At 47.4% G+C, this 26,578-nt stretch overlaps 12 protein-coding genes across 12 annotated transcripts; 6 read left to right on the top strand and 6 right to left on the bottom strand.

The window, feature by feature from the left end:
• Window positions 1-459: 459 nt before the first annotated feature.
• F5Y00DRAFT_260854 (uncharacterized protein) lies at window positions 460-1,975 on the top strand (the record flags this gene model as incomplete). The annotated part of the gene is made up of 2 exons (XM_048011090.1): window positions 460-1,627; window positions 1,695-1,975. 2 exons carry the CDS (start codon window positions 460-462, stop codon window positions 1,973-1,975), a joined length of 1,449 nt encoding a protein of 482 aa, XP_047866052.1.
• A 53-nt stretch (window positions 1,976-2,028) lies between these two features.
• F5Y00DRAFT_268611 (NAD(P)-binding protein) lies at window positions 2,029-3,208 on the bottom strand (the record flags this gene model as incomplete). The annotated part of the gene is made up of 5 exons (XM_048012290.1): window positions 2,029-2,270; window positions 2,331-2,558; window positions 2,616-2,717; window positions 2,783-3,095; window positions 3,158-3,208. 5 exons carry the CDS (start codon window positions 3,206-3,208, stop codon window positions 2,083-2,085), a joined length of 882 nt encoding a protein of 293 aa, XP_047866051.1. The 3' UTR covers window positions 2,029-2,082.
• A 438-nt stretch (window positions 3,209-3,646) lies between these two features.
• Window positions 3,647-5,980, top strand: F5Y00DRAFT_40804 (heat shock protein 60). Its single transcript, XM_048013624.1, has 3 exons — window positions 3,647-4,017; window positions 4,109-4,250; window positions 4,309-5,980. The coding sequence occupies exons 1-3, from the start codon at window positions 3,910-3,912 to the stop codon at window positions 5,820-5,822; spliced, it is 1,764 nt and encodes a 587-aa protein (XP_047866050.1). The 5' UTR covers window positions 3,647-3,909; the 3' UTR covers window positions 5,823-5,980.
• A 776-nt stretch (window positions 5,981-6,756) lies between these two features.
• F5Y00DRAFT_40696 (uncharacterized protein) lies at window positions 6,757-8,049 on the top strand. Its single transcript, XM_048013623.1, has 7 exons — window positions 6,757-6,822; window positions 6,936-6,990; window positions 7,046-7,056; window positions 7,218-7,401; window positions 7,467-7,540; window positions 7,594-7,642; window positions 7,704-8,049. The coding sequence occupies exons 2-7, from the start codon at window positions 6,988-6,990 to the stop codon at window positions 7,842-7,844; spliced, it is 462 nt and encodes a 153-aa protein (XP_047866049.1). The 5' UTR covers window positions 6,757-6,822; window positions 6,936-6,987; the 3' UTR covers window positions 7,845-8,049.
• A 205-nt stretch (window positions 8,050-8,254) lies between these two features.
• On the bottom strand, window positions 8,255-8,915 carry F5Y00DRAFT_260851 (cell-cycle control medial ring component-domain-containing protein; the record flags this gene model as incomplete). Its single annotated transcript, XM_048011089.1, has 2 exons — window positions 8,255-8,752; window positions 8,805-8,915. The coding sequence occupies 2 exons, from the start codon at window positions 8,913-8,915 to the stop codon at window positions 8,255-8,257; spliced, it is 609 nt and encodes a 202-aa protein (XP_047866048.1).
• Window positions 8,916-9,203: 288 nt separating this feature from the next.
• F5Y00DRAFT_40692 (NOL1/NOP2/sun family putative RNA met) lies at window positions 9,204-11,632 on the top strand. Its single transcript, XM_048013622.1, has one exon. The coding sequence runs from the start codon at window positions 9,282-9,284 to the stop codon at window positions 11,439-11,441; it is 2,160 nt and encodes a 719-aa protein (XP_047866047.1). The 5' UTR covers window positions 9,204-9,281; the 3' UTR covers window positions 11,442-11,632.
• Window positions 11,633-12,326: 694 nt separating this feature from the next.
• Window positions 12,327-14,242, top strand: F5Y00DRAFT_233651 (heterokaryon incompatibility protein-domain-containing protein). Its single transcript, XM_048007334.1, has one exon. The coding sequence runs from the start codon at window positions 12,417-12,419 to the stop codon at window positions 14,160-14,162; it is 1,746 nt and encodes a 581-aa protein (XP_047866046.1). The 5' UTR covers window positions 12,327-12,416; the 3' UTR covers window positions 14,163-14,242.
• A 578-nt stretch (window positions 14,243-14,820) lies between these two features.
• F5Y00DRAFT_233650 (histidine phosphatase superfamily) lies at window positions 14,821-16,389 on the bottom strand. The gene has a single exon (XM_048007333.1). The coding sequence runs from the start codon at window positions 15,932-15,934 to the stop codon at window positions 15,083-15,085; it is 852 nt and encodes a 283-aa protein (XP_047866045.1). The 5' UTR covers window positions 15,935-16,389; the 3' UTR covers window positions 14,821-15,082.
• Window positions 16,390-16,465: 76 nt separating this feature from the next.
• On the bottom strand, window positions 16,466-18,396 carry F5Y00DRAFT_40683 (acid phosphatase/Vanadium-dependent haloperoxidase). The gene is made up of 2 exons (XM_048013621.1): window positions 17,884-18,396; window positions 16,466-17,828 (listed from the first exon to the last, which is right to left on the bottom strand). The coding sequence occupies exons 1-2, from the start codon at window positions 18,082-18,084 to the stop codon at window positions 16,803-16,805; spliced, it is 1,227 nt and encodes a 408-aa protein (XP_047866044.1). The 5' UTR covers window positions 18,085-18,396; the 3' UTR covers window positions 16,466-16,802.
• Window positions 18,397-18,823: 427 nt separating this feature from the next.
• On the top strand, window positions 18,824-20,216 carry F5Y00DRAFT_40632 (Isochorismatase hydrolase). The gene is made up of 3 exons (XM_048013620.1): window positions 18,824-19,111; window positions 19,171-19,330; window positions 19,382-20,216. The coding sequence occupies exons 1-3, from the start codon at window positions 19,052-19,054 to the stop codon at window positions 19,939-19,941; spliced, it is 780 nt and encodes a 259-aa protein (XP_047866043.1). The 5' UTR covers window positions 18,824-19,051; the 3' UTR covers window positions 19,942-20,216.
• Window positions 20,217-20,422: 206 nt separating this feature from the next.
• F5Y00DRAFT_260845 (uncharacterized protein) lies at window positions 20,423-21,539 on the bottom strand (the record flags this gene model as incomplete). Its single annotated transcript, XM_048011088.1, has 2 exons — window positions 20,423-21,283; window positions 21,342-21,539. 2 exons carry the CDS (start codon window positions 21,537-21,539, stop codon window positions 20,423-20,425), a joined length of 1,059 nt encoding a protein of 352 aa, XP_047866042.1.
• A 455-nt stretch (window positions 21,540-21,994) lies between these two features.
• On the bottom strand, window positions 21,995-23,920 carry F5Y00DRAFT_260844 (UPF0061-domain-containing protein; the record flags this gene model as incomplete). The annotated part of the gene is made up of 1 exon (XM_048011087.1): window positions 21,995-23,920. One exon carries the CDS (start codon window positions 23,918-23,920, stop codon window positions 21,995-21,997), a length of 1,926 nt encoding a protein of 641 aa, XP_047866041.1.
• Between the last annotated feature and the right edge of the window lie 2,658 nt (window positions 23,921-26,578).

Raw genomic sequence — 26,578 nt, 5'->3', positions numbered from 1 at the left:
GCACATTCACGGTCCTGGGCATACAAGCTTCATAGCTCTTTGCGCAGCAGCGCCGTTGCTTCCGTCTCGGATGGTCCGAGTCTTGACAATCCCGGTTACATTCAGATACGAATACGTTGACACGACCATATAGGTAACCCACGAAATATCATGATGCGAAACCTTTTAAACGAGATATCGCCAATAGAGCGCTTTTGCGCAGTAAGTCAACGCCTCAACGACAATTGCTTAGAATAACTTGAATGGGTGCATGGAAGCCCAAGCATCAGTAGGCTATAAATAGATTAGGCACCCTAAATTATTATGCATGCAAAGAAGTCCTAATGTGGCGCAGCCGTTGAAGTGTACGAAACAAGCATCAGCTCGTAAATATGAGAATTTCTTATCCATAACAATACCGGCTTTCATTCCCATCGCATCAAGGGCCCCGAGACTCGCGATAGGAAGTTCTAGTTCAAAATGCAAGGAGTACAAGCCGCCGTCCCCCGTCTTCCGATCCGTAGATCCGCTTGTGATCGGTGTAAGGGACATAAACTAAGATGCCTGCGAGACCCGGGACAAGAGCGCTGCTACCGATGTACGCGAGCAGATGCACAATGCGCTACTACCCCGAACGTGCCTATACGGTCCCGCCGTCGGATAGGGGGTGTCAGTTCTAGAACACAGAAACGACCGCGACAAGATGACCGACAACAAAATATCCCGCCTACTGATGTTAACCAGGCAATTAATACGCCATTGCCCATTTTCTTCGAGGGTTCCAGCAATGTGCAAGATATGACTTATCCTCCCGAGATTATGGAGTCTTGGGACCCTACTATCTACGGATCCCTGTTTGGCGATGGCTTCGATGGAAATTTCGCATGTTTCGATTTTACCGCCAATAAGGCTCATCTGCCTACCTTGGATTATCAACCAGAGATGATGAATTTGTCTACTTTCCAGACAGATGCTTTACCGGCTGGGGCATTGTATTTGCAGGGCCAGGAGACTAGCATAGCCAATAATACGTCGACTTCTCCGGAATGTGTCGACGCTACTCAGGATTCGGTTATCGAAGTTGGCCGTGGAATCTCCGAGAGCGAAACACAACGACTGGCGAAAATAAACCTCGACTTGGTTAAGCTCCTGGACCAGATTGGACGAGGGTCTCCCGAGATAAGTCTCGATACACTCGTTGCGCCCATTGATCAATTAGACGATTTTTCCGGGACCCAAATCCATAGTGTACTGTTCAGCAGCCGCGAGTTCGTAGATGTCATATCTACGCTTTCGGATGCCAATCGGACACCAGCAGCAATAACGTCGCACGGTTCTTCTCCGAGGACGCCGGAATCCGGACCCGTTAGTAACATAAGCGGCTCAACTAGAGGTCGCAATTCTCCACACTCGTCCGAATATGGTCGGACCCTAGCCAGCCCATCACTTGTGTCTACGATAGGAAATCGGCCTAAACGCCGCCTCGATTCAGCAACACTCATGCATATTCTCATATCCTATATCCACATTACGCAGCTCTACCTGATAATTTTCACCCATTGCTACGAGGCCCTCCTAGAGATATCTAAAAGCGATGTCCCTTCGCTACGTGAACTACCCGGGTTGGACTTTGGTAGCTTCCCGCTTCGTATGTAGTTTCTTTCTAGTACCTATGCATAACACTGTATATGATGAGAGTACTGACTTTCCTGCAGAATCCGGCAACCTGCAAGTCACGATGTTTATTCAGGTCATCATTAACCTATTCGGCAAGATGGAGAACCTGCTTGGTATACCGCAAGAATTTCGAATTGGCGGACATGGAACCCATCACGGCGGCCTATTGAATGAACCGGAATTCTTCAGGGTCTTGAGGGCGGTATTGTCCAAGGAGGAACTTGTATGTAAGCCAGATCTCGGGAAAGGGGGTGTTAATGCGTTGCGAAAATACCTTGAGCAGACAAGACAGCTACTGCGGGATAGTATAGAGCCGTAGATACCCACCAGTTCTAATATTAGATTTGATTTTCTGACTCGTATTCCCATATCTCATAGGATTATCTACTAGAGTATAGAATCTTAGAGGCCTACGATTAAGTTAATCTAAGCGGTTAAACCCTCTTCCTTCTCAATTTCCTCTTTACTAGGAGACCATTTGTCCTGGAGATCTTTGTCGAGAGTAAGTCCGTAGAGGTCCTTAGACCACCATTCGCCTAAGCTCGACAAGTAGATCTGGTCGGGGTCTTCCGGAAAGTCGTCCCTTATAAATGCACGATAGATACTCTGGGCGCCTGACAGCAGTGTAAGTTATGTGTGATACCTATATTCCGCGAGTTATGGATGTAACATACCTTCTGGGACGGTCTTTGCATCTGGATGGTTTACAAGCATACTGTAATGTTCGCTGCTTCTTAGGAGGTTAGTATTAGGGACTAAACCCGGCGACGCGGCGACGACGTGGCATTTTCCCTGAAGTTGACGACGCCACCAGTGGGCTCCGAGTAGCTGAACGAATTTCGTGGCGCTGTATACATTGCGATCCGTCTTTGAACCGCCCTTGAGATCATCTTCAAGAAGTGCTACGTGTAATTGTGAGATTATTATCCCGGATTAGGATGGTAACGAGCTTAACATACTAGGGTCCTTTACATAGCACACGGCGCCAGAGGAGACGACTACTATGCGCGACCTCGATGCTTCTAACTTCTCTCGAAGTAGATGAACGAGGTAGTGTTGGGCTGGAGTCCTCATTAACACACATTGTCGACTAGCAAAAGTAATGCCAACAAACGTCAATTCTTACACAGATGGTTCACAATATAGGGCTCACTCCATTTAGAACCATGCGGACCAGGTTGCTCAGAATTATTACTAATTGCTGCACTGAGCAACAAGTAGTCAATCTTGTCTTGTCCAAGTTTATCTAAGACTTGCTGTGAGAAAGTCTTGACGGTCTTGAGGTTCGACAGCTCTAACGGGAAGATAGTTAAGCTGTGCTTGCTGTTGTCATACTCGAGTCCATCGAAGTTGGCTTGAGCCGTTTTCGTGTCTCTAGCTCCGAGAATGAAATTGTAGGGCTGCGTTTGGGCAAGAAGTTGCCTGACTAACTCGAACCCCTATATAGCATTAGATGTTAACTAGAATGAATTGTTAGATGTAATGATGAATTACTGCCTACCAAGCCTGAAGTGGCGCCTGTAGCTACAATTGTCTTCGCGATAGTTGCCATGATGAGGAGTTGGAGTTTAGGCAGTTTAGGAGTAGCGGATGAGAGATTGAATCTTTTTATACTCAGATTACAGACAGGAATGGCTCCTAACACCGAAATGATTCTTCTCTCTCACATTTCAATTGCAAAATCCTTTCAAACGAAGCTGGTGCTTACAAATATAGTTGTATTCTGAACGGCGTGTATAATGGAACTCATATTGAATCTATGTACCTTGTAGGTTCCCCTCACTTATAACCCCTCCTTCAACAAACGGTCGTAGCTATAATTGATTTGCTACCCATTAATTTGCAATAACCTCTACAACAACATGTAAAATATGAAAATAGGTCAAGTCAATTCTTCGTACAAATTAAATTCAGTAATACCACAGCCGGTCACAACATTCAATTCTAGAATGGCAACAAATCATGTTCTATGAATTTCCATGAAGTCGCTGATAGAACGGGCTTGTGGTACAACTATACTTATTCGGGTTAGCGCAAAACAGCTTCGGCTTCTGGCCGGTTCCTCCGTCATTGCATTGGATTAAATTTTTTGAAGCTTTTCTTCCCCGGAATCTCAAAACTCAATCCTCCAACGCCTACATTTCAACAACGCCGGCGAGAATTTCTTCTCCTTCCCTCTCTTACGCCGTGATCTTTGTGGTGGCATTTAATTATTGCCTTTCCCCTACTTAATATCTGTATCCCACAGTCACAATGCAGCGTGCTCTTTCGTCCCGAGCCCGGGCTTCGGTCCTATCTTCGGCTGCCACTAAGTACCGAGCTGGTGCAGGCCTTTCACAGCAGCTTCGATTCGCCCACAAGGTTGGTGATACTCTTTCATGAGCTTCAAAAGCAAACAAACTTAGTTCTACTATATCATGTATTGTACGTATGACTAACATATATTGTCTAGGAGCTCAAGTTTGGCGTTGAGGGCCGAGCTTCCCTTCTTGCCGGTGTCGAGACCCTCGCCAAAGCTGTCGCCACTACACTCGGCCCTAAGGGTCGAAATGTTTTAATCGAGTCGAGCTATGGCTCTCCCAAGATCACAAAGGGTATGCATGGAACCTAATTTCACCTCAATTCGACCAGGTTACTAATCAGAGACTATAGATGGTGTTACTGTCGCAAGAGCTATCAGCTTACAAGACAAGTTCGAGAACCTCGGCGCTAAGTTATTACAAGATGTCGCATCCAAGACAAACGAATCTGCCGGTGACGGAACCACAAGCGCTACTGTTCTAGCTCGCGCTATCTTCTCGGAAACTGTTAAGAATGTCGCTGCTGGCTGCAACCCTATGGATCTGCGGCGGGGTACCCAAGCTGCTGTCGACGCTGTTGTTGAATACCTCCAGAAGAACAAGAGGGATATCACGACCAGCGAAGAAGTCGCTCAAGTCGCCACAATTAGCGCCAACGGAGATACCCACATTGGCAAGTTGATTGCCAATGCCATGGAGAAGGTTGGTAAGGAGGGTGTTATCACCGTCAAGGAGGGAAAGACGATGAATGATGAGTTGGAAGTTACCGAGGGTATGCGATTCGACCGTGGTTACGTTTCGCCTTACTTCATCACAGATGCCAAGGCACAGAAGGTCGAGTTCGAGAAGCCCCTCATTCTCCTTTCTGAGAAGAAGATCTCTGCCGTACAAGATATTATCCCCGCTCTCGAGGCCTCTACCCAGTTGCGACGACCTCTTGTCATCATTGCCGAGGACATTGATGGTGAAGCCCTAGCCGTCTGCATCTTGAACAAGCTCCGTGGTCAGCTCCAGGTTGCCGCCGTCAAGGCCCCCGGCTTCGGTGACAACCGAAAGTCGATCCTCGGTGATATCGCTGTCCTCACCAACGGTACCGTTTTCACTGATGAGCTCGATATCAAGCTGGAGAAGGCTACTCCTGACATGCTTGGTTCTACCGGCTCCATCACCATCACTAAGGAGGATACTATTATCCTCAACGGAGAGGGCAGCAAGGACGCGATTGCTCAGCGATGTGAACAGATCCGTGGTGTCATGAGCGATCCCACCACCTCCGAGTACGAGAAGGAGAAGCTCCAGGAGCGACTTGCTAAGCTCTCGGGTGGCGTTGCCGTCATCAAGGTCGGTGGCTCTTCCGAGGTCGAGGTCGGCGAGAAGAAGGACCGCTTCGTCGATGCCCTTAACGCTACCCGAGCTGCCGTCGAGGAAGGTATTCTGCCCGGTGGTGGTACCGCTCTCCTCAAGGCTGCCAGCAACGCCCTGAAGGATATTAAGACTGCAAACTTCGATCAGCAACTTGGTGTTAGCATCGTCAAGAATGCGATTACCCGACCAGCCAAGACGATCGTGGAGAACGCTGGTCTGGAAGGCTCTGTAGTTGTTGGTAAGCTCATGGACGAATTCGGTAACGACTTCAACAAGGGCTTCGACAGTGCCAAGGGAGAGTACGTGGACATGATCCAGGCAGGTATCCTTGACCCGCTCAAGGTCGTCCGAACTGGTCTAGTTGATGCCAGCGGTGTTGCGTCGTTACTAGGCACCACCGAAGTTGCCATCGTTGAGGCACCCGAGGATAAGTCTGCTGGTGGTGGCATGGGCGGCATGGGCGGCATGGGCGGAATGGGTGGCATGGGAGGAATGATGTAATGAGTTCATGTTTTGGATGAAACTCTATCCTGTCATGTATCAAAAGTTTGGGTTGGGAGCATTGACCTCGGTGTTATGCGGACGGGTTAATATTGGCTCTTGTCATGTCTTCCTCTATCTCCCCTCTACCTCTGCCACTCTCCCCCCCTGTGCATTATTCATATCTTGATATCCCGAGCGGCGTTATGAGAGTTGTATATTAGAGCTACGAACTAGGAAACGCTAACCTACATCTAGTGTAGGTGATCATAATTGATCTGATGATAAATATTTGCCCCCTTTTTTGGTTTATTATTTAGGCACCAAAATTTGTAATTATCTCAAGTTTTGCCTGGAAATTGAGATGACATATATGGTGATACGCAATGACGAATCCCATGTGGCTCGGCTCGTTCCTATTAGAGGCAGCGAGATAGTGACAATAGCAGAATAGGTATCTACATGGTACCGATGTATTATTGGATGTAGTGGTAACCCCTGAAATAGGTAGCCCAATTCCATGAAATTAAAGGAGTCACGTGTGCTAGGTAGTTTATTATGAAATTTCGTAACCCGACAAAGTCCAACGGTCGACCCAGTTACCGCCAAGAACAAGTGTAACCTAGGTTTTTTTTTAATGTGTACCTAGGTACTAAAGCGTTATCGAGTCTCAGCGTTATGTATATATTGTACCTAGGTAGTCACCTATGATGTATTTATCTCATTACCAACTGCCCACCCTCCTCCACTGAAGACCCCTGTTCCACTGCCCCCCTAATCCCCTCCCAAACAACATTTGACCCCACCAAGGCTCTATTGTTGATTTCTCTGCTCATCGTGCGTGCCTCTTTTCATCAGCCCGACCTTCCCCTCCATTGCGATAGGGCCCACACTAAAAACACTACTTACATCTCTCCCGACTCTTTCTTTCTATTGTTGTCTTCCTAAACATCCATCGCATTTATCTGCAAACCTGAACCACGAGACCCTCCTAGGTGGATAGCCACATTCAGCGATTTATGTTAGTTGCAGATTTGACCCAGCATCACATTTTTTCACTCCAAATTCACTTGCATCTACTCCTGGTCTTTGTAGGACCTTTCTTTGAACCCCGCTAACAACCCACATTCGTAGCTTGTCTTCGGAATCTCATTTGGTACCGGTGTAGCTCAAGCATATCGCCAAAATGGTGAGTCTTGAACCCAATCAACCCTTGAAAGCCTGCTAATAGTGAATTTTGGTAGTCTCAATCAGGGTTCGTGACTCCTTTCAGTTAACCGTCGTCTTATTCCTGTCTCTGTCGGCAACAACCCCCTATCCGCGCGTCATTATGCGCTTTCACGGTGCACCGCTCTTTCCGGCGCGTCTAAAGAACAGAACAGAAGAGAATAGGAGCTAATATGGATGGCCATCTAGAGCGACAGTCTCGCAGGAGTGCATTACTGCGTACAACGACCTTAAGCTTGCGAAGAAGCACAAGTACGTCATCTTCAAGCTGTCGGACAACAACCGAGAAATCGTCGTCGAGGAGGCTTCTTCCGATAAGGACTGGGAGAACTTCCGCGAGAAGCTCATCAACGCCACCACCAAGACCAAGAGCGTAAGCATCATCTTTAGGCTTGTGGCGTTTCGTTTCTGGGTTATGTTCTAATATTATATTTCTAGGGCGCTGTTAGCAAGGGACCCCGATACGCTGTCTACGATTTCGAGTACAACCTCGCTAGTGGAGAAGGATCGCGGTTAGTAGCCTCGGCCAATATAATAATAAACTCATTATACTAATAATATATAGAAACAAGATCACCTTCATCGCATGGTCGCCCGATGATGCCAACGTCATGGTCAGTATACACAATGACCTTTAACTTGGACCCGGTAATATAATGCTAACCCCCCTTAAAGGCTAAGATGGTGTACGCCTCCTCGAAGGAGGCCCTGAAGCGCTCTCTCACCGGTATTGCCCACGAACTACAGGCCAACGACCAGGACGACATCGAATACGACACAGTACTGAAGGTGGTCAGCAAGGGTCTAGCCGGTTAAGCACCTCCGACCCCTGAAGCCCGAGAGCAACTTGGGGCAAGGTTGCTGAGGATCATTACTTGAGGAGGGGCACTCGCGTGCCAAGGATCCACGACGTCTACGAAGCTGCAGGATGGACATAAACTCTCTCCCTGCCATTACGATGGAGCAGGGCCGCTTTGGTCGCTATTTATTTTTCCTTAGAGGGCGGACATGAATTGTCAAGCTGTGATGTTAGCCATCGGTCTACACCGCACAACACAAAAGTTCATATTTGAATGTAGATCGTTCCTAGTGTGCTCTTTGGTCAGATGTCTACGCCATTAATAATTATCATTTTCGCAGCCTCTTAATACCCTTGCACTCTGGTTTGGCCTGCTGAGCTTGTTTATTATACGGGGTGGCTAGCTTTCTACCTGCATCTTCTAAATCTATGCCTTCGCCTTCCACGCGCTTTGGAAAGTGTTTGTTAGTTCTGTCGCTGTCTTTTCGTCCCGTATTCGTTGTAACAGGAATCCCTTGAGATCATCCCAAAATTCCTTGGTATCTAATACATCGTTACCGCTCTGACCCTGTGCAACTTCAGCTTGCGCTGGTGTTGCCTTGATAGCTGCGGCTCCTCCCATAACCATGACAGAGAACTCGACGCTCGTCTCGCCCTCGCCCGCAAGGTCCTTCAACACTTTGCTATCAGCGATCGGCTTCTTTTTGTGTAGGAGCTTCATCTTCTCGATGGGTATTCCAGTGTCCTGTGATACGGTGGTCTTGATATCTAAGACGGAGGTGTTGGGCGTCTGGGACGAGAGCTTTATGTCTAACGGTGGATTGCGGAGGGACTTGACGAGGACGGTGAGGCTGCGCTCTTGGCCCGGTGCTACGGTACTGGCCTTGCGCTTGCTCATAGGCTTCGGCATCTTGGGGAGTATATACTACGTTTATCGTTAGCTAGGAAGAGTAAGATAGTCGCAGGGTATAACATACAGCGCCGCGCGCAGCGTAGCTCTTAGGATCCTCGACATGATCGGCTGATAGCTTGATCGGACGAGTTTCCAGTACTGCGAGGAAAGACCTTGCAAATGATACTTCCGTCATCTTTGTTTGTAAGGGTTACACGAGGTGTCGAGGTATGAGAAGTTATGTCATAAATGATTCAGGCCGCCTTGAACTCTTGACGATCACGATGTCCCGCCTTTAAGACGCCACGAAAGTATCCCACTTTGTGGCTGAAGCTTGGTTGTACCTGCGTATCTATGTACTGAGGTACCGCTGCTTAAGTCCATCGCGCTAATTTAGACCATCCAATCACGTGTCTTAATAAAAGTGGTTCATATTGATTATCAGCTTATCGTAAGAAAAAAAGTTCGAGGTCAAACTACGAGAGGAATTGGAAATTTTGGAGCGCCCAGCTTAACGATATAGCGATACATCTAACAATTTTCTTTTAATACCGCCAGCAAAATGGGTGTCGGCCGTCGCATGAAGAAGCAGGGCCCTCCTGAGCCACTGTCAGAAGAACACTTTGCGAAATTAAAGCGAAAGGCTGGTCTACCTGTAGACGATGTTCCAACCGAAGCACCGAACAAGAAGAAACGGAAAACCGCAACCGAATCAGCTTCTAAGTCCAATGGCGCTGGTGCAAAGAAGGCTCCTAAATCCAACGGAAAGTCCAATGGTGTGAAAGCCGCCCCGGCGCCTAAGCAGAATGGAAAGAACAACAGGTCGAAAGCAAAGAAGCCTGCGCCCGTGCCAGAATCCGATGAAGAGCTTAGCGACGGCCTTGGTGAAGGGCTTAGTGGTTCTGAGCCGGACGGCGACGAATTCTCCGATCTAGAGGATGAAGAGATGGGCGGCCTAGGAGATGACTTTATAGGCTCAGACGACTCCGTCTTTGACTCCGATGCAGAGGACCAGAGGGAGCGAAAGGCTATGTTCTCAGAGGATGAAGATGATTCGGACGCTGAAGAGAAATTGACGGCGGCCAACATTGTCGGTCTATCAAATAAGCTGGACAGGCAAAGGGCGCAAGAGGAAGCGGAGGCGCAAGCAGAATTGGAAGAAGCAGCACTCCAGACTAATATTGAGCGACCACACGTCATCGACGACGAGGAAGAGGATGATTTAGCACTTAAGACGAAGGCGCTCTTGGCTCCGGATCTGCAGTTACTAAGGACAAGGATCACGGATACGATACGTGTTTTAGATGACTTCGCGAACGCAGCGGAGGAGGGCAGGTCCAGAGCTGAATACACATCACAATTGCTGAAGGATATCTGCGCCTACTACGGTTACTCAGAGTACCTTGCCGAGAAACTTATGAACCTATTCCCGCCAAGAGAAGCTTTCGCGTTCTTCGAGGCTAACGAAACGGCGCGACCTGTCGTCATCCGAACCAATACTCTACGAACGCACCGCCGAGATTTGGCCCAAGCTCTCATAAATCGTGGCGTCACTCTAGAGCCTGTAGGCAAGTGGTCCAAAGTTGGATTACAAATCTTCGAGAGCAACGTTCCGCTTGGTGCTACGCCCGAATATCTTGCTGGACACTACATTCTCCAGGCTGCGTCCTCATTTTTACCCGTTATGGCTTTAAGCCCACAAGAAGGCGAGCGAGTGCTGGATATGGCCTCTGCTCCTGGAGGTAAAACTACGCATATGGCTGCTATGATGAAGAACACCGGTTGTATATTTGCCAACGATCCGAGCAAGTCGCGTTCAAAGGGTCTAATTGGTAACATTCACCGTCTCGGTTGTCGCAACATCATCGTCTGCAACTATGATGCGCGAGAGTTCCCGAGGGTAATTGGTGGCTTCGACAGGGTGCTTCTTGATGCTCCTTGCTCAGGTACAGGTGTTATCGCCAAGGATCCTTCGGTCAAGACAAACAAGGACGAGAAGGATTTCATGGTTTTACCCCACACCCAGAAGCAGCTATTGCTAGCTGCGATTGACTCGGTCAACCACGCAAGCAAGACTGGTGGTTATCTAGTCTACTCTACATGTTCAGTTACCGTCGAGGAGAACGAGCAAGTCGTCCAGTATGCGCTCAACAAGAGGCCTAACGTCAAGTTGGTCTCCACCGAGCTCCCCTTCGGTAAAGAAGGCTTCACTAGCTACATGGGCAAGAAGTTCGACTCGAGTCTACGTCTAACGAGAAGATATTACCCGCACACATACAACGTAGACGGTTTCTTCGTCGCAAAATTCCAAAAGGTCGGCCCGACACCTGCCAACCTCGTCAAGGACAAGCCTGCTCAAGGAGCCTCGGCGCCGCGTGCAGAAGAAGAGGTCATCGACAAGACACCCATCACAGACGACAAGGTGTCTGGTCAAGATGACGACTTTGGTGGTTTCGACGACGAGGAAGATGAGAAGTATATGGAGAGGGCGAAGCGCAATGCCATGAGGAAACGTGGTCTTGATCCCAAGGCGTTGAACAAGCCAAGCGCGAACGGTAATGCGGAGGAAAAGAGCGAGGCTAAGAGTGATACCAAGAGCGAGGAGAAGAGCAAGACTAAGAGTGACGAGAAGAGCGAGAAAAGTGAGAAGAATAAGGAGAAGAGCAAGGGTAAAACTGCGGCTAAGAGCGAAGGCAAGACGAAGAGCAAAAAGAAGACGTAACTCGAAGCTTAAAGGCGTAATGTTATTCTCGTTTAGGATCCAGGAAAAATGTAACACTAATGGAAGTGTTATTAAGTGACCCATGCCGGCAGTTATCATATTATTTGGATGCCATTTTCATAGTCCAGTGGTCATTTATAATTGTGTCTCTATTCTGTGTAAGTCCCTAATCTATACCTACATACCAACTCAATTCGCCTTAGCGTTGACTATGTTTCCGCATGACTTCTCAGCCGCAGCTGAGCCTCTATACCCTCTTCACTATGTTGGAGAATTCTCACCTCATGGTAAATCGTGGGCTTTGTTTTTGAATAAATACGACTAGGAATCTGATTATATATTGCTCAAAAGATAGTATTTGGTTGGGACTCCTTAGCCATAATGACCGAATTACAACTAGATAGCGATGTCAACCTATGCGACTTCTGCCGCTCAGTCGACTGGGCACAAGTCACAACCGGTCTCTTCAACCCCTACAAAGCCGCTCTAGAAAACGTACAGCTTAAAAGCGGCGAGCACAACCTCGGCGCAATCCATACAGCAGCAGCAGCCTGTGAGCTATGCAACCTGATCTCAGACGGGTCCCGCAACTTAAAGCCGTGGTGGCCCGTCGCGGAATTCCTAGATCGCCCAGAGCACCTTACCTGCGCGTTCTGGAGCAGCCGGAACCGCCTCGGGTCCTCTGTGCTAACGGCCAAGCTGTCGCAGGCAGATGCGCTCCTCGACACGCTGTTTGCGGGTATGAAGCCGGGGTACTCGTCTACGAATTTAGTTATACAGGAGTTTTTTGACTCGCTTGAGCGGCGGGGTGTCTTTCTTGATGGGGATAAGGGGGGTGGGGATGGGAGGAGGAGGAATAATAGTTTGAATAAGTTGATGGTGGTGGTGGGGATTAGCCCGGTTAGTTGTACGTCGCAGACGTTCTTGCAGTTGCATCCGTGTTTGTATCCGGTGCCGAACGTGGATGATTATGTGATGGGGGAGGAGCCGTTTTCGGTGTTTCCGTCGGGGAGGGTTGTGAAGTCGGAGGTTAACGTTGGGTTGCTTAGGAGGTGGTATGAGACATGCCTTGAGACGCACGGGACGAAGTGTAGTCAGCCTCCTTGGCTCGCGCCGGATACCTCATGGCCTGCTAGGCTTCGGCTAATCGATGTACGTCGGCAATGTCTTGTTGAGATGTCAGATCCGTGCCCTTATTTCGCGCTTAGTTATGTATGGGGTGACGAAATGGGCCCTTTCCAGACAACCCTTTCGAATATCGAGGAAATGAAAACACCAGATTTTCTCCGAAGTCAACCGCTACCGAAGACCATCGTGGATGCAATAGAATTGACTAATCAGATGGGGGTAGAGTTCCTTTGGGTTGATCGGCTGTGTGTTATCCAGGATTCTGAAGTCGATAAAGCCATTCAGATTCCTCAGATGGACCTAGTCTACTCGAGGGCAGAATTAACAGTTGTCGCAGCATGCGGCACAGCAACTGATGGACTTCTGGGGATCAACGGCACAATCCGTACCATCAACCAGCGCATAGCACGTGTGTCTAAAGATCTAAGCCTAACAGATGTCCTTCGTCTCGACCAAGAGTACCAGGATAGTAGGTGGAAAACACGAGGATGGACATTCCAAGAGGGCCTCTGCTCCCGTCGGACTCTCATCATCGCTTCCGACCAAGTATTTTGGAGTTGTGAAACTTCCAAATGCTGCGAGACCATCGCCTTCGAGGCCTTTCCCACTGCCGTCGCCCCCAACGACATCACTTACTCGGTGCTATCCGGTCACAATGTTTTCGGAGAATTTGGGGGTGGTAACAATTTCGCGTACAGCGAGTTAAACTCGATGATCAAGGGGTACTGTAATAGAAAGCTTACCGTGCAAGCAGATGTTTTGGACGCGTTCTCAGGGGTATTAAGGAGGGTTGGAGTTAATACGGGACACGAATTTCACTGGGGTCATTCCGTCTCGACAAGATTTGACGAGAGCTTAGCTTGGAACAATATCGTCTGGTTTCCGGATCGCAAGTGGGAGTCACACCAGCTTCCAGAGCGGCGACGGGAACTACATCGTGTGATATCGAGTGATGGGACGGTTAATAGGGTACAGTTCCCTAGTTGGTCTTGGCTCGGGTGGAATCACATATTAGGGGTGAACCGCGCCGCGCCACGGCAGGTTGTGCTGGAGCCGGAGTTGAATATTATGAAGCTCAGTATGGATGGAAAAGCTGCCCCATTACGTTCATTCCCAAAAGAGAAGCAATTTGAGTCCGCATCGAAGATCGACATGTGCGGTATTGACAACACGACTTCAGCGGGCTGGAAGGAGAACACGACGATCGACCCTAGCTTACTATACCAGAACAACGAAGACGGAGATTTCAAGGACTCGGGCCGCCTTCTCTTTTGGACGAGCCACGCGGTGCTAATCTTGGAAGACAACAAGATATATAACGATAAGAAAGAGGAGGTTGGCGAACTAAACCCATTTCTACCATCCCAAGCACCCAAGCTATCCGGGAAACATTCGTTCCTTGTAGTATCGCGGAAGCACAACGATAACAGCCTCAAGGTTCTCAAGGCGGAGAGGAAACTTAACGTCTTGGTCGTAGAGTGGGATGACCCTTTTAGGCGTGTTGCTTCGCGGATTTGTGCGGGCGAAGTTGATGAAGAGGCTTGGGTTGGGCTTGGGGAGGTACGAGAGTGGATATTGGTGACGCTGGCATAATCTAGGATATAATTTGCAACTTGTTCAACTTGAAGCCTAGTATTTTTATCCAGTGTCAGCGTTCCTATGGACCGTTCCAGAGCTAGAGTAGCAATATCGTGATGTCTGATAATTAGGCAGTCTAGACATAAAGATACTGCTTTCGTAGCAGACAACTAACGAATGCTAGCAGTAATTTCCGTCGTATCATAACATACCTAGGTAGGTATATTCAGAGAAGAAAAAGAGAAAGAAAAAAAAAACTCATGAGAAGGTAAACAACCCAAGTATAAAAAGTAAAATGAAAATAAAATAAATAAAAATAAAAAGGATAAGAAAAAAAAAGGATAAAAAAATGCAGCCTCCGGTGGGAGTGGTTTCAGCGCCCGGAGAAACGCAGTGACCCAGCAGGTTGTTACTACGGGAGTAATCATACCCGGAGAAACGCAGTGACCCAGCAGGCGTCTTTACCATCTGACCACTTGGGCTGCGAGGTACCTCAATGTTACTTAGATGCGTTGCAATTCTAATATTTAAGGCAACTGTGCATCATGGACCGTCACGCAGGTGGTCTATGCATTGACAGGAGGTACCTAGGTAACCAGGTAGGTAGGTAGATATGTATTTCCCTCTAGCGAAAGTACATGATAAATTATTTAGTATTATTTATTACTGCATACGGATGATGACGATGATAACGTTGACGTCTATTGGTCTGCTCTATGCTACCTAAGTAGTTACAGCGGCGCATCTTTGGCGCTTTAGACGTCTAGAGTACTCCTCTATTACTGCATACAGAAGAGAATGACAAGATCAGAAAGCCTCCTAAGAATAGCTCGTCAAATATTCTCCCTGTGTTAAGCCTCGACGCTGTTAGAAGAAATACACGATGCCACGCTCGACTACCCCCCTCGCCGTTGATACATTTTACGATGTGAAGTTCACTCCAGCTCATCCCCTACATCAACCCACCCATCAGAATCTTCGTCTTCAGAACTCGAATAAGGCGATATTCTCCCTTGGTTTTCATACAGCTCGGTGTACGCATCCACTCGCTTGATGGCAATTTCCTTAGGATCGCGCACGGGGGCACCATCTGTCTGCTGGTTTGAAATAAACGCTTGTCGCCGCACAATGCTCTCGGTCGTCTCGATCAGCACTGGGTCGACATGGTCAGGCGCAAGGATGTTCTGGATCTGGTACGACCGGAACTCCGTGCTGCGCCAGCCTGAGTTGCTAGCTTCGGTTACGCCTTGGAAATCGTCCGTGAGCCAATGCGCGAACTCGCCGTGGGTTATAACCACGATGTGCGCATCGTCTTTCCCAGCCTCGATAGCCTGTCTTGCTAGCGTTCGTAGGTGTTGACGTGCGGATCGCGCCCGTGCCTCGACTTTGGGCACCTGCGGCGCGTAAGGACTATTGTGACTTTTGAGGTGCCACTTCTCGTCGAGCTCGTCCACTTCTACGAGACCCTTCTCATCGTATCGCCGGGAGAGAGAACTCTTTGGGAGTCCCGTGCTGCTTGGTGAGGGGCTGATCTCCTGCAGATCAGCAAGCAGTTTGATCTTAATGATTTCATCTACTATTGGGGTAATTCCAATTACCCCGGTGTCGATGGCGCGTCGTAAGGGGGACGACACGATATGGGTGACCTTGGGTCCGAACGGATACGCGTCTCTTAACAGAATGCATTGCCCGGCGCCGTAGTTGGTTAGTTTTGCGTCCCTCTTGCGGCTGCCTGCGATATTGTGGGTGGCCTCTGCATGGCGGATAATGTCGATAGTAGGCGCCATCCCAGTAATTAGATGTTCGTACTCCCAGAAGGTCGACCGAGAATACCAAGTAGGGGTTTTATAATATAAGCCTAGCCTCTGAATCGATGACCAGTTGCTCTCTCGGTGGGCATCCTACCGTCTTTAAATATTTTTTCCCTATGCAAAATATTTGCCACAACGCGTAACGCCATGGCCGCTGAGCGAAATAAGATTGCCAGGCGTTTAAAGCTCAACAAGAAACTCCTCGCACGAACGCCCCTTATCATAGTTGAAGCTTCTTTGTAAGTCATAGCAATAAACTCGGTCGACGTAGTTCATTTAGTCACGACTCACATTCGCTGAATTACATATGTGGGGTAACTAAGAAGATTTAGTAAACAGGTTATTCATAGGGAGCAGGGGGTAAGGTAACCTAGATATCTTATAAAGGAGGGCTATGAAAGTATACGGTTTATAGTACCAAAGTGTGTTTCACGAAAACATGTGACGGTTGCATTGCTAAGTCCTAAGTTAACTCAAATAAGGTCAATGAGCCTCTTATTCATTCATCCTTGACCGGTTCATGGCGAAATACCGGAATATTACCCCAAATGACCAAACGAAATAATAACTATCTTTACCGAGAATACCTAGACTAAAACGCCCAAAATCTGCCCGGGTCGAAGCCCAGAGTATACGTGGACAGTCAACTAGTTTGGCACTTGGTCGCGTCCTCTTTTTTATAGACATCCATGAACTCTAAAGTAACAGTAATAACATTTGCTTACTACCACAATCTTGTCGTCATATGACAGTTTATGAAGAATAAATCGTATATAATATACTAATCTGATGCTACTCCTATAGTTATTAGTCCTTGTGCTCCTCATATCTTGTCATCTGGGACCTAACCCTGTACCATATCGGCGCCACGGTCTCGGTCTCTAGAGAGACGGGGAGTGTTTTGAGGTTCCCTAGTAGCTTGGCTTGCCGTACTATCGGGGGGCCTCTCAGAACGTACGCTAGGATGGCTACCCATAACTCCACTTCCTGTGACAGGGCCTGGTAATGTCTCCTTCTCATCATTTGAGTGCCCCCTTCCCCAACCAGCCCTATTCGTGAACACCAGGTCTGAGCTTTCCAAACTATCTTTCAAAGGTATGAACGCAGCCCCTCGATTCAGGGGTATGTGGTTGATGCGCCAATCCCAGACGCTTGCATATACCGTGCGATACGACGAGACCGCTATGACGGTGCCTATGGTGGCACCTGCGAGAATGTCGTACCAATTATGTGACCCGTCAACTGTCAAGGACCCGCAAATGAGGGCGGCCCCCAGGATCGGACAGTAGACTAAAACAAGCTTCCACATAGCGGGATGATAGTTTGCAAAGACCTTGAGTTTCGCATTGATGTATAAGGAAACGTATACTCCAGCCGCACAGGAGGTTGTTGAATGACCGCTCGGAAAACTTTGCATCGCGTTCCAAAGAGCCCTGCCCTGACCAATGGTGCAAATTTCTGAGGTATACATGTATTGTCTATAACCAACAGCATTTAGGCCCGTCACATCAACGTCTGGGTTGTAGGCAAGACTAGGATCTGGCTGGCAGATGTCATAAAAATGTGGTCTCAGGCCGCCGACAAGCCACTTGATCATGACTTGGAACGCGGCTGATGTTTCGAGCGCATATACGCAGCCGATAATAGCGTTATTGAGGTCCCAAAAATTCCGAATGCGAATTTGAATAAGCAAGAAAGTGAAGAGGGGGAACACGATTGCGAGAATTGTATCTACCTCAGAGGAAATAAACTGACGGCGGTACGGATACGCGAATTCGGGATAAACGACCTCGCCGGTGTCTTCGCCGGTACGTGCGTCGATGACCGTCAAGGGGAAAGTTCGTACTCCAATAGGGCGAAGAAGATAGACCTGTGCGATGTTGGTGCGTTATACTAGATACATCAGGGGAGTTTGATGCACTTACACCAAAGGCTACTACGCCAAGAAGAAGCATGGTTACGATGTCCGGCCACGTAACTCTCAACCACAAGCTAAATGAAGGTCGTTTCTCAATAGAATATGGTTCAGGCGGCGATTTCAACCATCTATAGAGTTTCTCTGCTCTTGATGGGTTCCGAGCGGGATGACTGCGAGAGACTCTTCTACCTCCCACGTACGGATCCATTGAAAGGAGGCCCAGACATACGTAGGTCGAATAGCAAAGCTAAGTTAATAGTTTACTAAAGAACCAAGTGGAAAGGTTAGGTTGGGTAAGACATTTTACCAATTGTTTGAGCCGAGTGAGAGGTAGCTAAATATTCAAGAATGAATGCAAGGCCTAGCGGAGAGTAGCTTTACAGAATTGATATCTACCTATGAATTAGCATCGCGACTGACTGAAGTCTTTCGCTTTGCGATAACCAACTCCATTACTCTTTCTATAAGAGGAAAAGTTGAGCGCGATATAACTTCCTTAATAACGGACTGCTTGGCCTACGTACTTAGTGTATAGAAGGTTAAGTTCCCCTATTGATCTCAGTATGATTTTACTCTGATAAGCTCTCTTTAATGCATATTTGCCTCTCGTATAATTACATATTAGTTAGATGGTAGCTCTCTCTTCAACGTTATAATAGACAATATTTATCTCAATTCAGAAACGAGTTTACTTAAAACTACTATTAGATCTCACTAGGGATTTCCATTTTCCATAACTTATGTCTGGAGAGTTTTGTATCTTCCTTCATTACGAGTAGAGTTGTGGTGAACCAAGTGTCTATACTTATTAAATCCGAGTGGATCGTAATTTATACACATTCAATCCGCGCGATACCCTATGTAGTTCAAATTACTTCAGATCCTATCTGAACCCCGCGCATAATCACGATATCGCAATCTTCAGAAAACATATAGCATTATTCAGCTCTTATCTTAGCAACTTGCTTCTTAGGGGCACCTAGCTGTGACGGGGTAACGATTCACCGCGAACATGGTAAGATCCCAGCCACTCCTATTCAAACCAATAAATAATATCACTCACTTGTTATATCGCTAATTAAGATCAAATTCTTAACTGATATCTAAAGACTTGAACATATTTGCCAAGAGGGACGTACTTGTATCCGCTAAATTATTATTGTCAAGTTATAGAAATGTGGCTTTATAGCATATCTTGTATACTTGCTCTTAGTAGCTTAGGATGCGCTGTTCCGGTGAGTCTAATGATCTTAATTACGGGACCGTCCTCGTTTGCTCTGACCGCAACGCATAGTATTCCAATAAGCTACATAAGAAAACGGCCCTCGTCATCATTGATGTACAGAACGACTTCATCAACGGCTCTTTAGCCAATCCGCGAGCTCCTGTTATCCTACCTAAAATCTACCAACTCTTGGATAATCATGAGTGGCCTTTCGTTGTCGCTTCTCAGGGTAATGCTCACTGTCGAACCGATAGTTACACCTAGTCTAACAATTACATAGACTGGCATCCCAAAGGGCATGTTTCGTTCTTCTCAAGTCATCCTGGGAAAGTCTCTGGAGACACTGTGAACGATAGCTTCGTGGATACCCCTACGAAAACCGAAACGCAGACGCTGTACGCGGACCACTGCATTCCAGAGACGTGGGGCGCTGAAATAGAACGTGGCGTTCAGACGCGATTGCACTCACTCGAAGGCTACCGCGCCCCCGTCAATTACATCAAGAAAGCACAGGACCACTCAGTCGACTCATACTCGGCATTCGCTGATAACCAGTACCACCGCTTCACCACTCTGCACTCCGAGTTGACCTTGCATAGCATCGAGACTCTAATCGTAACGGGGCTGTTGACGAGCGCATGCGTCCGTGGAACGAGTATCGATGGAATCAAGCTAGGGTACGAAGTCGTGCTCATAGAGGACGCCACCGAATCAATTAGTGCTGAGGACAAGGCCGCGGCTATCAAGGAGCTGCAGGGTTGGGGGGTGCAGGTTTTAAATCTGTCAGATTGGGAGGGCGCAAATCCTACTCCGGTAAAATCCAGGACGAGGGAATTGTAATCACGAGATTATCGTATTACGCGTGTGGCTTGTCTCGGCCCATGGGGTCCGAAGTGCACATGATAATAGGCGTGTCAGAACGAAATAGAGAATATTTTATGGGAAATTCAGACAGGGGCGCATTTAACCCGTATGTACGCGTGTTAATAATTTCAGTAATTAGGAATGGGCGAGTGAAACAAAAGTGGTCGGGAAGTTGAGGGCTTAGGAAACTACACTTGGCTGGTTGGAAAACAGATCTTGAAATCGGATGATGAGCTAGTGGAAGTTATCTGTATATTGAAAACGGTATATTAAAGGAATATATACCTCCAGATACGTATAACCCAACTTCCTACCAACGTGAACTGCATGCTAACTTTTCGACCCGAATTCCAATACCTCAAAATAGTCCTATTCCTACAGGCCGTAAACATCCGAGTCAAACCTCTACCTACGTTACTCAGGTCATAGGATTGTGACTCATCACAACTATCCGCCTCTAAGCTACATGAAATTTGCGGGCGATGATGGCTCCCACATACCCAACAGCCCCCCAAAGAATAAACACTAGTAAGGAAAGCCCAAAGTACTTGACATGTAACATATACAGTCTTTTCCACGTGGCGCGTGACAAGGACTGGTAGGCCTCCCGCGTAGAGATATACTCCTTGCCCTCGGCTTTCTGCTGATCGAACACCGCGTCTAGCGAGATAATCGGCCGGTCTTCCTCGGGGAGGAGGGAAGCCTGCACGCGAGCTAGGACGGCCTCGGCCGGGACGATAGCGATGAATGTATATACTGCGTGAAAAATCAGGAGTAGCAAGGGGCCGATCGGTGTAAGTCCAATTCCGCTAAGTATTATCGATCTAATTACCACCTGCTCGAATCCCGTAATACTACCGAGAATCACAGTGGGAATAGCAGTAGCGCGAAGCACAAGATCGAACCGCGGTAGACGACGCCAGAATGGTTCCGCGCTGGGCTCCGAAATAACGATGTGCGTCCATGCCGTGTGGAGCTGCATAGTGATTAGGGATGCAATGCCCGCGGAGACTATCCCGGGCACGAATGGGATCAGACCGAGAAGAAATCCAATCGGATAGCTAGCAAGACCGTAGGCTACGAAGCAGGAAAGCCCTCGAAAAAGGGACTTCTTGCCACCGATGGAGAGTAGACGGCGATAGGTAGAACGAAGACTACCAGTGACTGGTCGCGTTGACATGTCATGCTCTTCATCGGCTGGGTCTTTGGGACCCTCAGCTTCATCAATCACCCCGCCGGGTACTTGAGTATAAGATGCAGGGGCATCAGTTTCGACGGAAGCCAAGATTAGGAATACATGTCCCAGAACATACGAAAACTGCGGCAATTAGTAACCAAGATATTTAGGTGTATATAACATTATCGGAATTACGTACTGCAAGGAAACATAGGACGGATATGGCAAGCTGGATACCTTCAATACCTATGTTGAAGCCATTCAATATTCCCCCGCCATGTTTCTCGGTGCGAGATACTAAGGCCTCAATAGACCGTTTAGGAAAAGATATGTCAAGCCCATCTCCTTGAACAATACGCCGAACTATAGTAGGCCATAAGTCGTGAAAAGCGTTCATGATGCTGGTCGTTTAAGTACCTAAAGTAATCTCGAGGGAAAAAATGAGCCAGCGAATGATGGTTAGATCAGGATGATCGACTGTAGAGGCTCTAAGGCGGGGTTGCTACCTTTTATTATTTTTGTCATTGGGTACAAAGGAGCGTTGAAAGCTGACGCCTAGTCTAGGACCATACCGTAAATAAATCCTGTCCGACACGAAAATGTAAGCGCGCGAGATGTGTCATGCTCAGTGGTCCGATCGGAGGCGTTAGACCGCGAGAGCCTCCTAGATCAATGATATTATAATTGGTGTGACTGATGTGATGTGGCTTTTTTTTTTCATCAATACGATATCAGTAACAATGGCTGCGTTTAAAGCCAAGATAAATAAGCCCGAGTGAGTAAAAGGATTCACCATTTCTGACAGAACTTCGTAGGGCGTAGGTTTTGGCTTGACATTCCGCTGTATCAAAACTACGAGCTGCAGCTACACTGCATAGCCCGGCCTAGTCTTGGGACATCACTTGTCCATCGCGTCTCTTCATCTATATCGCCCTTATATTCCTTGCCGTCGATTGTGCGACCGGCCCAGCTCTCCTCAAACGGGTGTAGAGCCATATGCATGATTCTATCCAGAACGTCTCTTTCGTTGTTCTTCTCTACTCGCTTAATAACTTCATCGAGGATCCAGCCTCGCGGAACGAAATTTGGATTGACTTTCTTCATAGCTTGCATTCGCTCCTTATCTTGTTCGTCCGAGACAGTTTGACCATCCCCCCAGTCTTCGAGAATACGTTGCCGCCACTTGTTCAGCCATTCGCCGACTAGTTTACGGCCCTCGGCTTCTCCACCAGCGCCTGTGACACCGTCACTGTAGAAGAAAACGCTGGCTTTATCCTGCCGAGCTTCCTCCGTCTCGAGCTCGTCAACTTTGACTCGACTTAAACGGCGGAAGAAAAGGTTAAAGTCTAGCTCTAGCGATTCCATGGAGTCTAGAATGCTACTGAATAGATCATCGAAGTCACTATCCTTGTAGGTCTTCAATCCAAATCGGGCTGTCATGAGCCTCTTGTACTCGTCCAGGAAAACAGCTTTGTACTCCTCACCAATTTGCATGATGATTTTTTCAGCTCTCTCGATAATACCGTTCGCCTGCTCTTCTTTCACGCCGTCTTCGACGAATTTTGGGTCGTCTACTTGTGATCCAGCACCAATCAACTCGCCCAGCGCTTCACCTAAGCGTACCAGGTTCCACCATATGATACTTGGTTGATTGCGGTAGCTATACCGCAACATAAAGTCATCGTGGTTAGGAGTGTAATTAGGATTGAAGTTGTCCATAAATGCAAAAGGGCCAAAGTCAATACTCAACCCGAAGAGAGACGTATTGTCCGTATTCAGTACGCCGTTCATAAACCCGTAAGCTTGCCACTTAGCAACGGTAAGTGCGTTGCGCCGCACAATTTCTCGGTACAAGCGCGTGAACCGGTTCTCTGCAGATTCAGATGGCCCCTCGATCGCGTCCGCTGAAATATTGCGCTTAGGAGGGGCCGACTCCTTTGGCTTATCAGGGTCTTCGAGGCGGCCGGGTAATGTCTCCCAGCCGCCGAATACGTCCTCAGCGACATATGTCGCAAGCTTACGAATGAGATCTCTGTCACCCCGTGCCCTCAGGATATCAAAGTTACCGATTCGCAGCCAGGATTGCGCAAACCGCGCCACGATAGCGCCGGGTTCAATCGTTTCTCGCCGTACCTTAACTTCCGGGAGTAGCGTCAAACTGAGGGCCCTCGTAGTCGGGATACCAAGCGCATTCAGCGCCTCGCTAACAACGAACTCACGTATGCTACTCCGAAGAACAGCCTTTCCGTCTGCGAAGCGGCTGTACGGTGTCATCCCCGCGCCTTTCAATTGCAATTCGTAGCGCTCACCCGTACTCGGATTTGTTGTCTCGAATAGCGATATAGCGCGTCCGTCACCAAGCTGGCTAGCCCATTGTCCAAATTGAAAACCACCGTAACATTGCGCCCACGGGTAGCCCCCCTCAAGTTTCTCTTCATCCCATCCTTGCAATTTATTACCCGCAACCGTTTGCACGAAATCCTCGGTCTTCTCGTCGCCTTCTTTGATACCAAGATCGCGCATGGCCGCCGGACTAACCGCTAGAAGCTCAGGTCTCTCAACAGTCTGGGGGCGTACCCATGTGAACAGGGCATCTCGGACCTGCCGGGGAACGATCTGATCGCGTGGTGTCTTGTGCGAATCGGCCGGTGTCGGGAAGAGGGAATCAGGGGGAAGCTTCGATGTAAAGGTCCACGACTTTGGTATCTCGTTTATAGAAGATGCCGTGGCATTTGCCGCATGAGTTGTAGCGCCATTAGTTGAGAATTGGGACGCCATCTGCGTCAATCGTAAGTGTGGTAGGCTTCGATGAATAATGCGATGGAAAAGCATATAGACGGCTTCTCCAGGCCGAAATGAATTATTATTTAGGAAGTACGTAGAAAGACAAAATGGCGATTACGTATTCGAGGAGAAATGTAATTGTCATTTAAAATTGCGTAGAAGGAGTTAATTCACATTTCGATGATGCTTGGTCTATGAACGAACGGATGTGGCGATTTGAGGCATTACGTCAATCTCTGTAGCCGAATTAAGCATCGTTATGTACATCCAAGAACCTAATTATAAACGGTATATGCAGCTACCATGTAACCTCTCTCCACATTCGGCGGTAGTTCATTCTTTGGGGTCGCGTTAGGGTACAGTTCCCGTATGCGAAATAAGAATCTACCCGTCCTTATCACTATATCCATGATACGCGGGTTTGCTGGGAGAGTAGCTACAACGGAGGGGCGAAGAAGGTAGCTAATACTCTTTAGTCACCATAGTCACCATATCAAACCAATCATTAAGTCCGCCATACTAAGATGTTAGAATGGATTTACAGCAATACTGCCACATACCTCTGCGACTCGCTGTCATGGCGGCTCATGTTTCCTGTGTAACTGTCAGCCGTGGTGAAGTGAAGATTTCAGACGAGATAGCTTGGGGAGACCCTAAAAGCAATATGAGAGGGATGACATAAGGGGTTTTAAACGTTAACAATGTTGAATATAACGAGCAAATACAGAGGAAGGATATAAACATTTAAATTTTAAATTTAGTACGCGGGATTTGAAGCTTAGCCAATATCGACGTACGATTTTCGAGTAAACGTCTTTCAAGCCTCCTTGCTTAAACGATTATAACGTTACACGACTACGAGAATATAAGGACTCAAAGCTGAAGAAGTGATGATAAATCCAGATTTACAGCCTGTAGTGTGACCCTAAGACGTCAAATCTTATTGACGCGTATTCTACACATGAGATCCAAATTATGTCATTTCAACTTGTTTGTTTACATACGCAGCTATTGTAAGGACGCAAAATCATTCGAGCGTGTTACTCGTGAAGTAGTTCGATCCAGCTGGTTGTTAGCAAACTGGGCCAAGGATTTTGACAGAAATTCGAGACTGATCCCCCCCTTAGGTTCTGTATTCCTTTATTTAGTCCGAGTCTCCCTTGCATCTTGATAACTATCCCTAGGCACGCGCGGCGACACTTGTTTCAGTTGGCATATACTACAGTATAGATACTAGGAGATATGGTTGAGGGAGATAGCAATGGAATGTGGCCCTAACCACAATGGTAAAGCTGGTACTGATCAAAGATTATACTTTAACATTTTCATTTCGAAGACCGCCCTCAACATGGTCTATAAGAGAGTTTTGGCAATGGAACGCAAGTAACGAGAATTCTATCAAAGTTTACTGATAGTATTGAAATTATTTATAACCAGAATAGATTTCTCGCAAAATATATTCCGATAGATAAAGGCAATATAGTTGTCTCCTCGAAATCAAAAATGACGTTAAAGGCTAAGACTGGGATAGGTAGCAACAGGATTTGCATTGAGCACCTTGCATAGCCCCCGACGAGGATAACATTAAACTACAGGAGGTCAAATAATATATCTCCTTCTCTATTATTAATATTTACACTTGTAGGTACCGTCAAACAAAGTAGATAGTGTCATAAGGCGGACTAGGAAGCAAGGAAACAACTTTGTTGCTCCGCGGGGGATTCTAAGCTAGCTACGGGAGCCTACGTCTATATATATTGAAAGTGTCCTTCGTTTTAGATCTCTCATCTAGAATCCTGACAGGTAGCAACCTGACTATGCTATGCGTTGGGGGCCATATGTTTGCGAGCAAGTACTACGTATAGTCTGCTTCGAACGTTGATTTGCAATATTTGCTGATAGTGTTAAAGGGGTTCATTGTTTACATTATATTGGTAAAGTTATGGCTTAGAGACGTCCGAGAGATTAGGTGTAAAGATATGGGCGAGAGGTGAGAGTCCAACTCTTGTCTCTAAGGTAAGGATACTTTGCTAAGACGTAGATAGGTTGCACTTATTGGAGAGATTTCTACAGCAGTTACTAATGGTATTCACGTTTGCCATCAAAGCGGCCGGTCTGGACTTACCATGGTGTTTCTTCCGGGTACTTGCTATTGATACCCCTAATGTGATCACCATTCAAGTAACACCAAGAAGATTCGCAGGCGAGTGACTGACTATCCTGTGGCAAATTACCTAAGGGATAAACGTCGATGAATGCTTAGACTTATCAAGTCTAATCTATTATGTAGGTCATGTAGATTATGCATCCTCCAGTCTTTTACTAGTGCTGATACATACTTTATGAAACCCAGTAGCGTATCCAAACAACATGATAGTCTGCATGTCAATATATGTTGATGCAAATATCAAGTTATCTCCATAGAAATCAAGCGCTACCAAATTTCGTAATGCATACACGTATGTATTCCAATTGCCAATGAGTCTCGTTTAGGGCTCCTGCGCTTTGTTGGCAACTAATAGAACTTGCAGTAGCGTGTACAACAAGTCTTGTTGGAGGGAACTGAATAGTCTAGCCCTAGACTAAACAGCGTTGAGGTGCATCATTGGCGAGTTTCAATCTCTAGTTCCGGTTGACTTTTCCATGGTTCTG

This window comes from Daldinia vernicosa, assembly GCF_022497035.1.
Source record: "Daldinia vernicosa strain CBS 139.73 unplaced genomic scaffold F5Y00scaffold_16, whole genome shotgun sequence".
NCBI lineage: Eukaryota > Fungi > Ascomycota > Sordariomycetes > Xylariales > Hypoxylaceae > Daldinia > Daldinia vernicosa.
This window is presented reverse-complemented; position numbering and strand designations above follow the sequence as displayed.

Bases quoted from the DNA above. Each gene is read 5' to 3' on its own strand.
- F5Y00DRAFT_40804 (XM_048013624.1), top strand. From the start codon at position 3,910: ATGCAGCGTGCTCTTTCGTCCCGAGCCCGGGCTTCGGTCCTATCTTCG. The intron at 4,018-4,108 runs GTTGGTGATACT...TATATTGTCTAG, and splicing joins AGCTTCGATTCGCCCACAAG to GAGCTCAAGTTTGGCGTTGA. The intron at 4,251-4,308 runs GTATGCATGGAA...CAGAGACTATAG, and splicing joins CTCTCCCAAGATCACAAAGG to ATGGTGTTACTGTCGCAAGA.
- F5Y00DRAFT_40696 (XM_048013623.1), top strand. The intron at 7,402-7,466 runs GTAAGCATCATC...TTATATTTCTAG, and splicing joins CCACCACCAAGACCAAGAGC to GGCGCTGTTAGCAAGGGACC. The intron at 7,643-7,703 runs GTCAGTATACAC...CCCCCCTTAAAG, and splicing joins CCGATGATGCCAACGTCATG to GCTAAGATGGTGTACGCCTC.
- F5Y00DRAFT_40683 (XM_048013621.1), bottom strand. From the start codon at position 18,084: ATGGATCCGTACGTGGGAGGTAGAAGAGTCTCTCGCAGTCATCCCGCT. The intron at 17,829-17,883 runs GTAAGTGCATCA...AACATCGCACAG, and splicing joins TTGGCGTAGTAGCCTTTGGT to GTCTATCTTCTTCGCCCTAT.
- F5Y00DRAFT_40692 (XM_048013622.1), top strand. From the start codon at position 9,282: ATGGGTGTCGGCCGTCGCATGAAGAAGCAGGGCCCTCCTGAGCCACTG.
- F5Y00DRAFT_40632 (XM_048013620.1), top strand. From the start codon at position 19,052: ATGTGGCTTTATAGCATATCTTGTATACTTGCTCTTAGTAGCTTAGGA. The intron at 19,112-19,170 runs GTGAGTCTAATG...CGCAACGCATAG, and splicing joins GCTTAGGATGCGCTGTTCCG to TATTCCAATAAGCTACATAA. The intron at 19,331-19,381 runs GTAATGCTCACT...ACAATTACATAG, and splicing joins TTTCGTTGTCGCTTCTCAGG to ACTGGCATCCCAAAGGGCAT.
- F5Y00DRAFT_233650 (XM_048007333.1), bottom strand. From the start codon at position 15,934: ATGGCGCCTACTATCGACATTATCCGCCATGCAGAGGCCACCCACAAT.
- F5Y00DRAFT_233651 (XM_048007334.1), top strand. From the start codon at position 12,417: ATGGGGGAGGAGCCGTTTTCGGTGTTTCCGTCGGGGAGGGTTGTGAAG.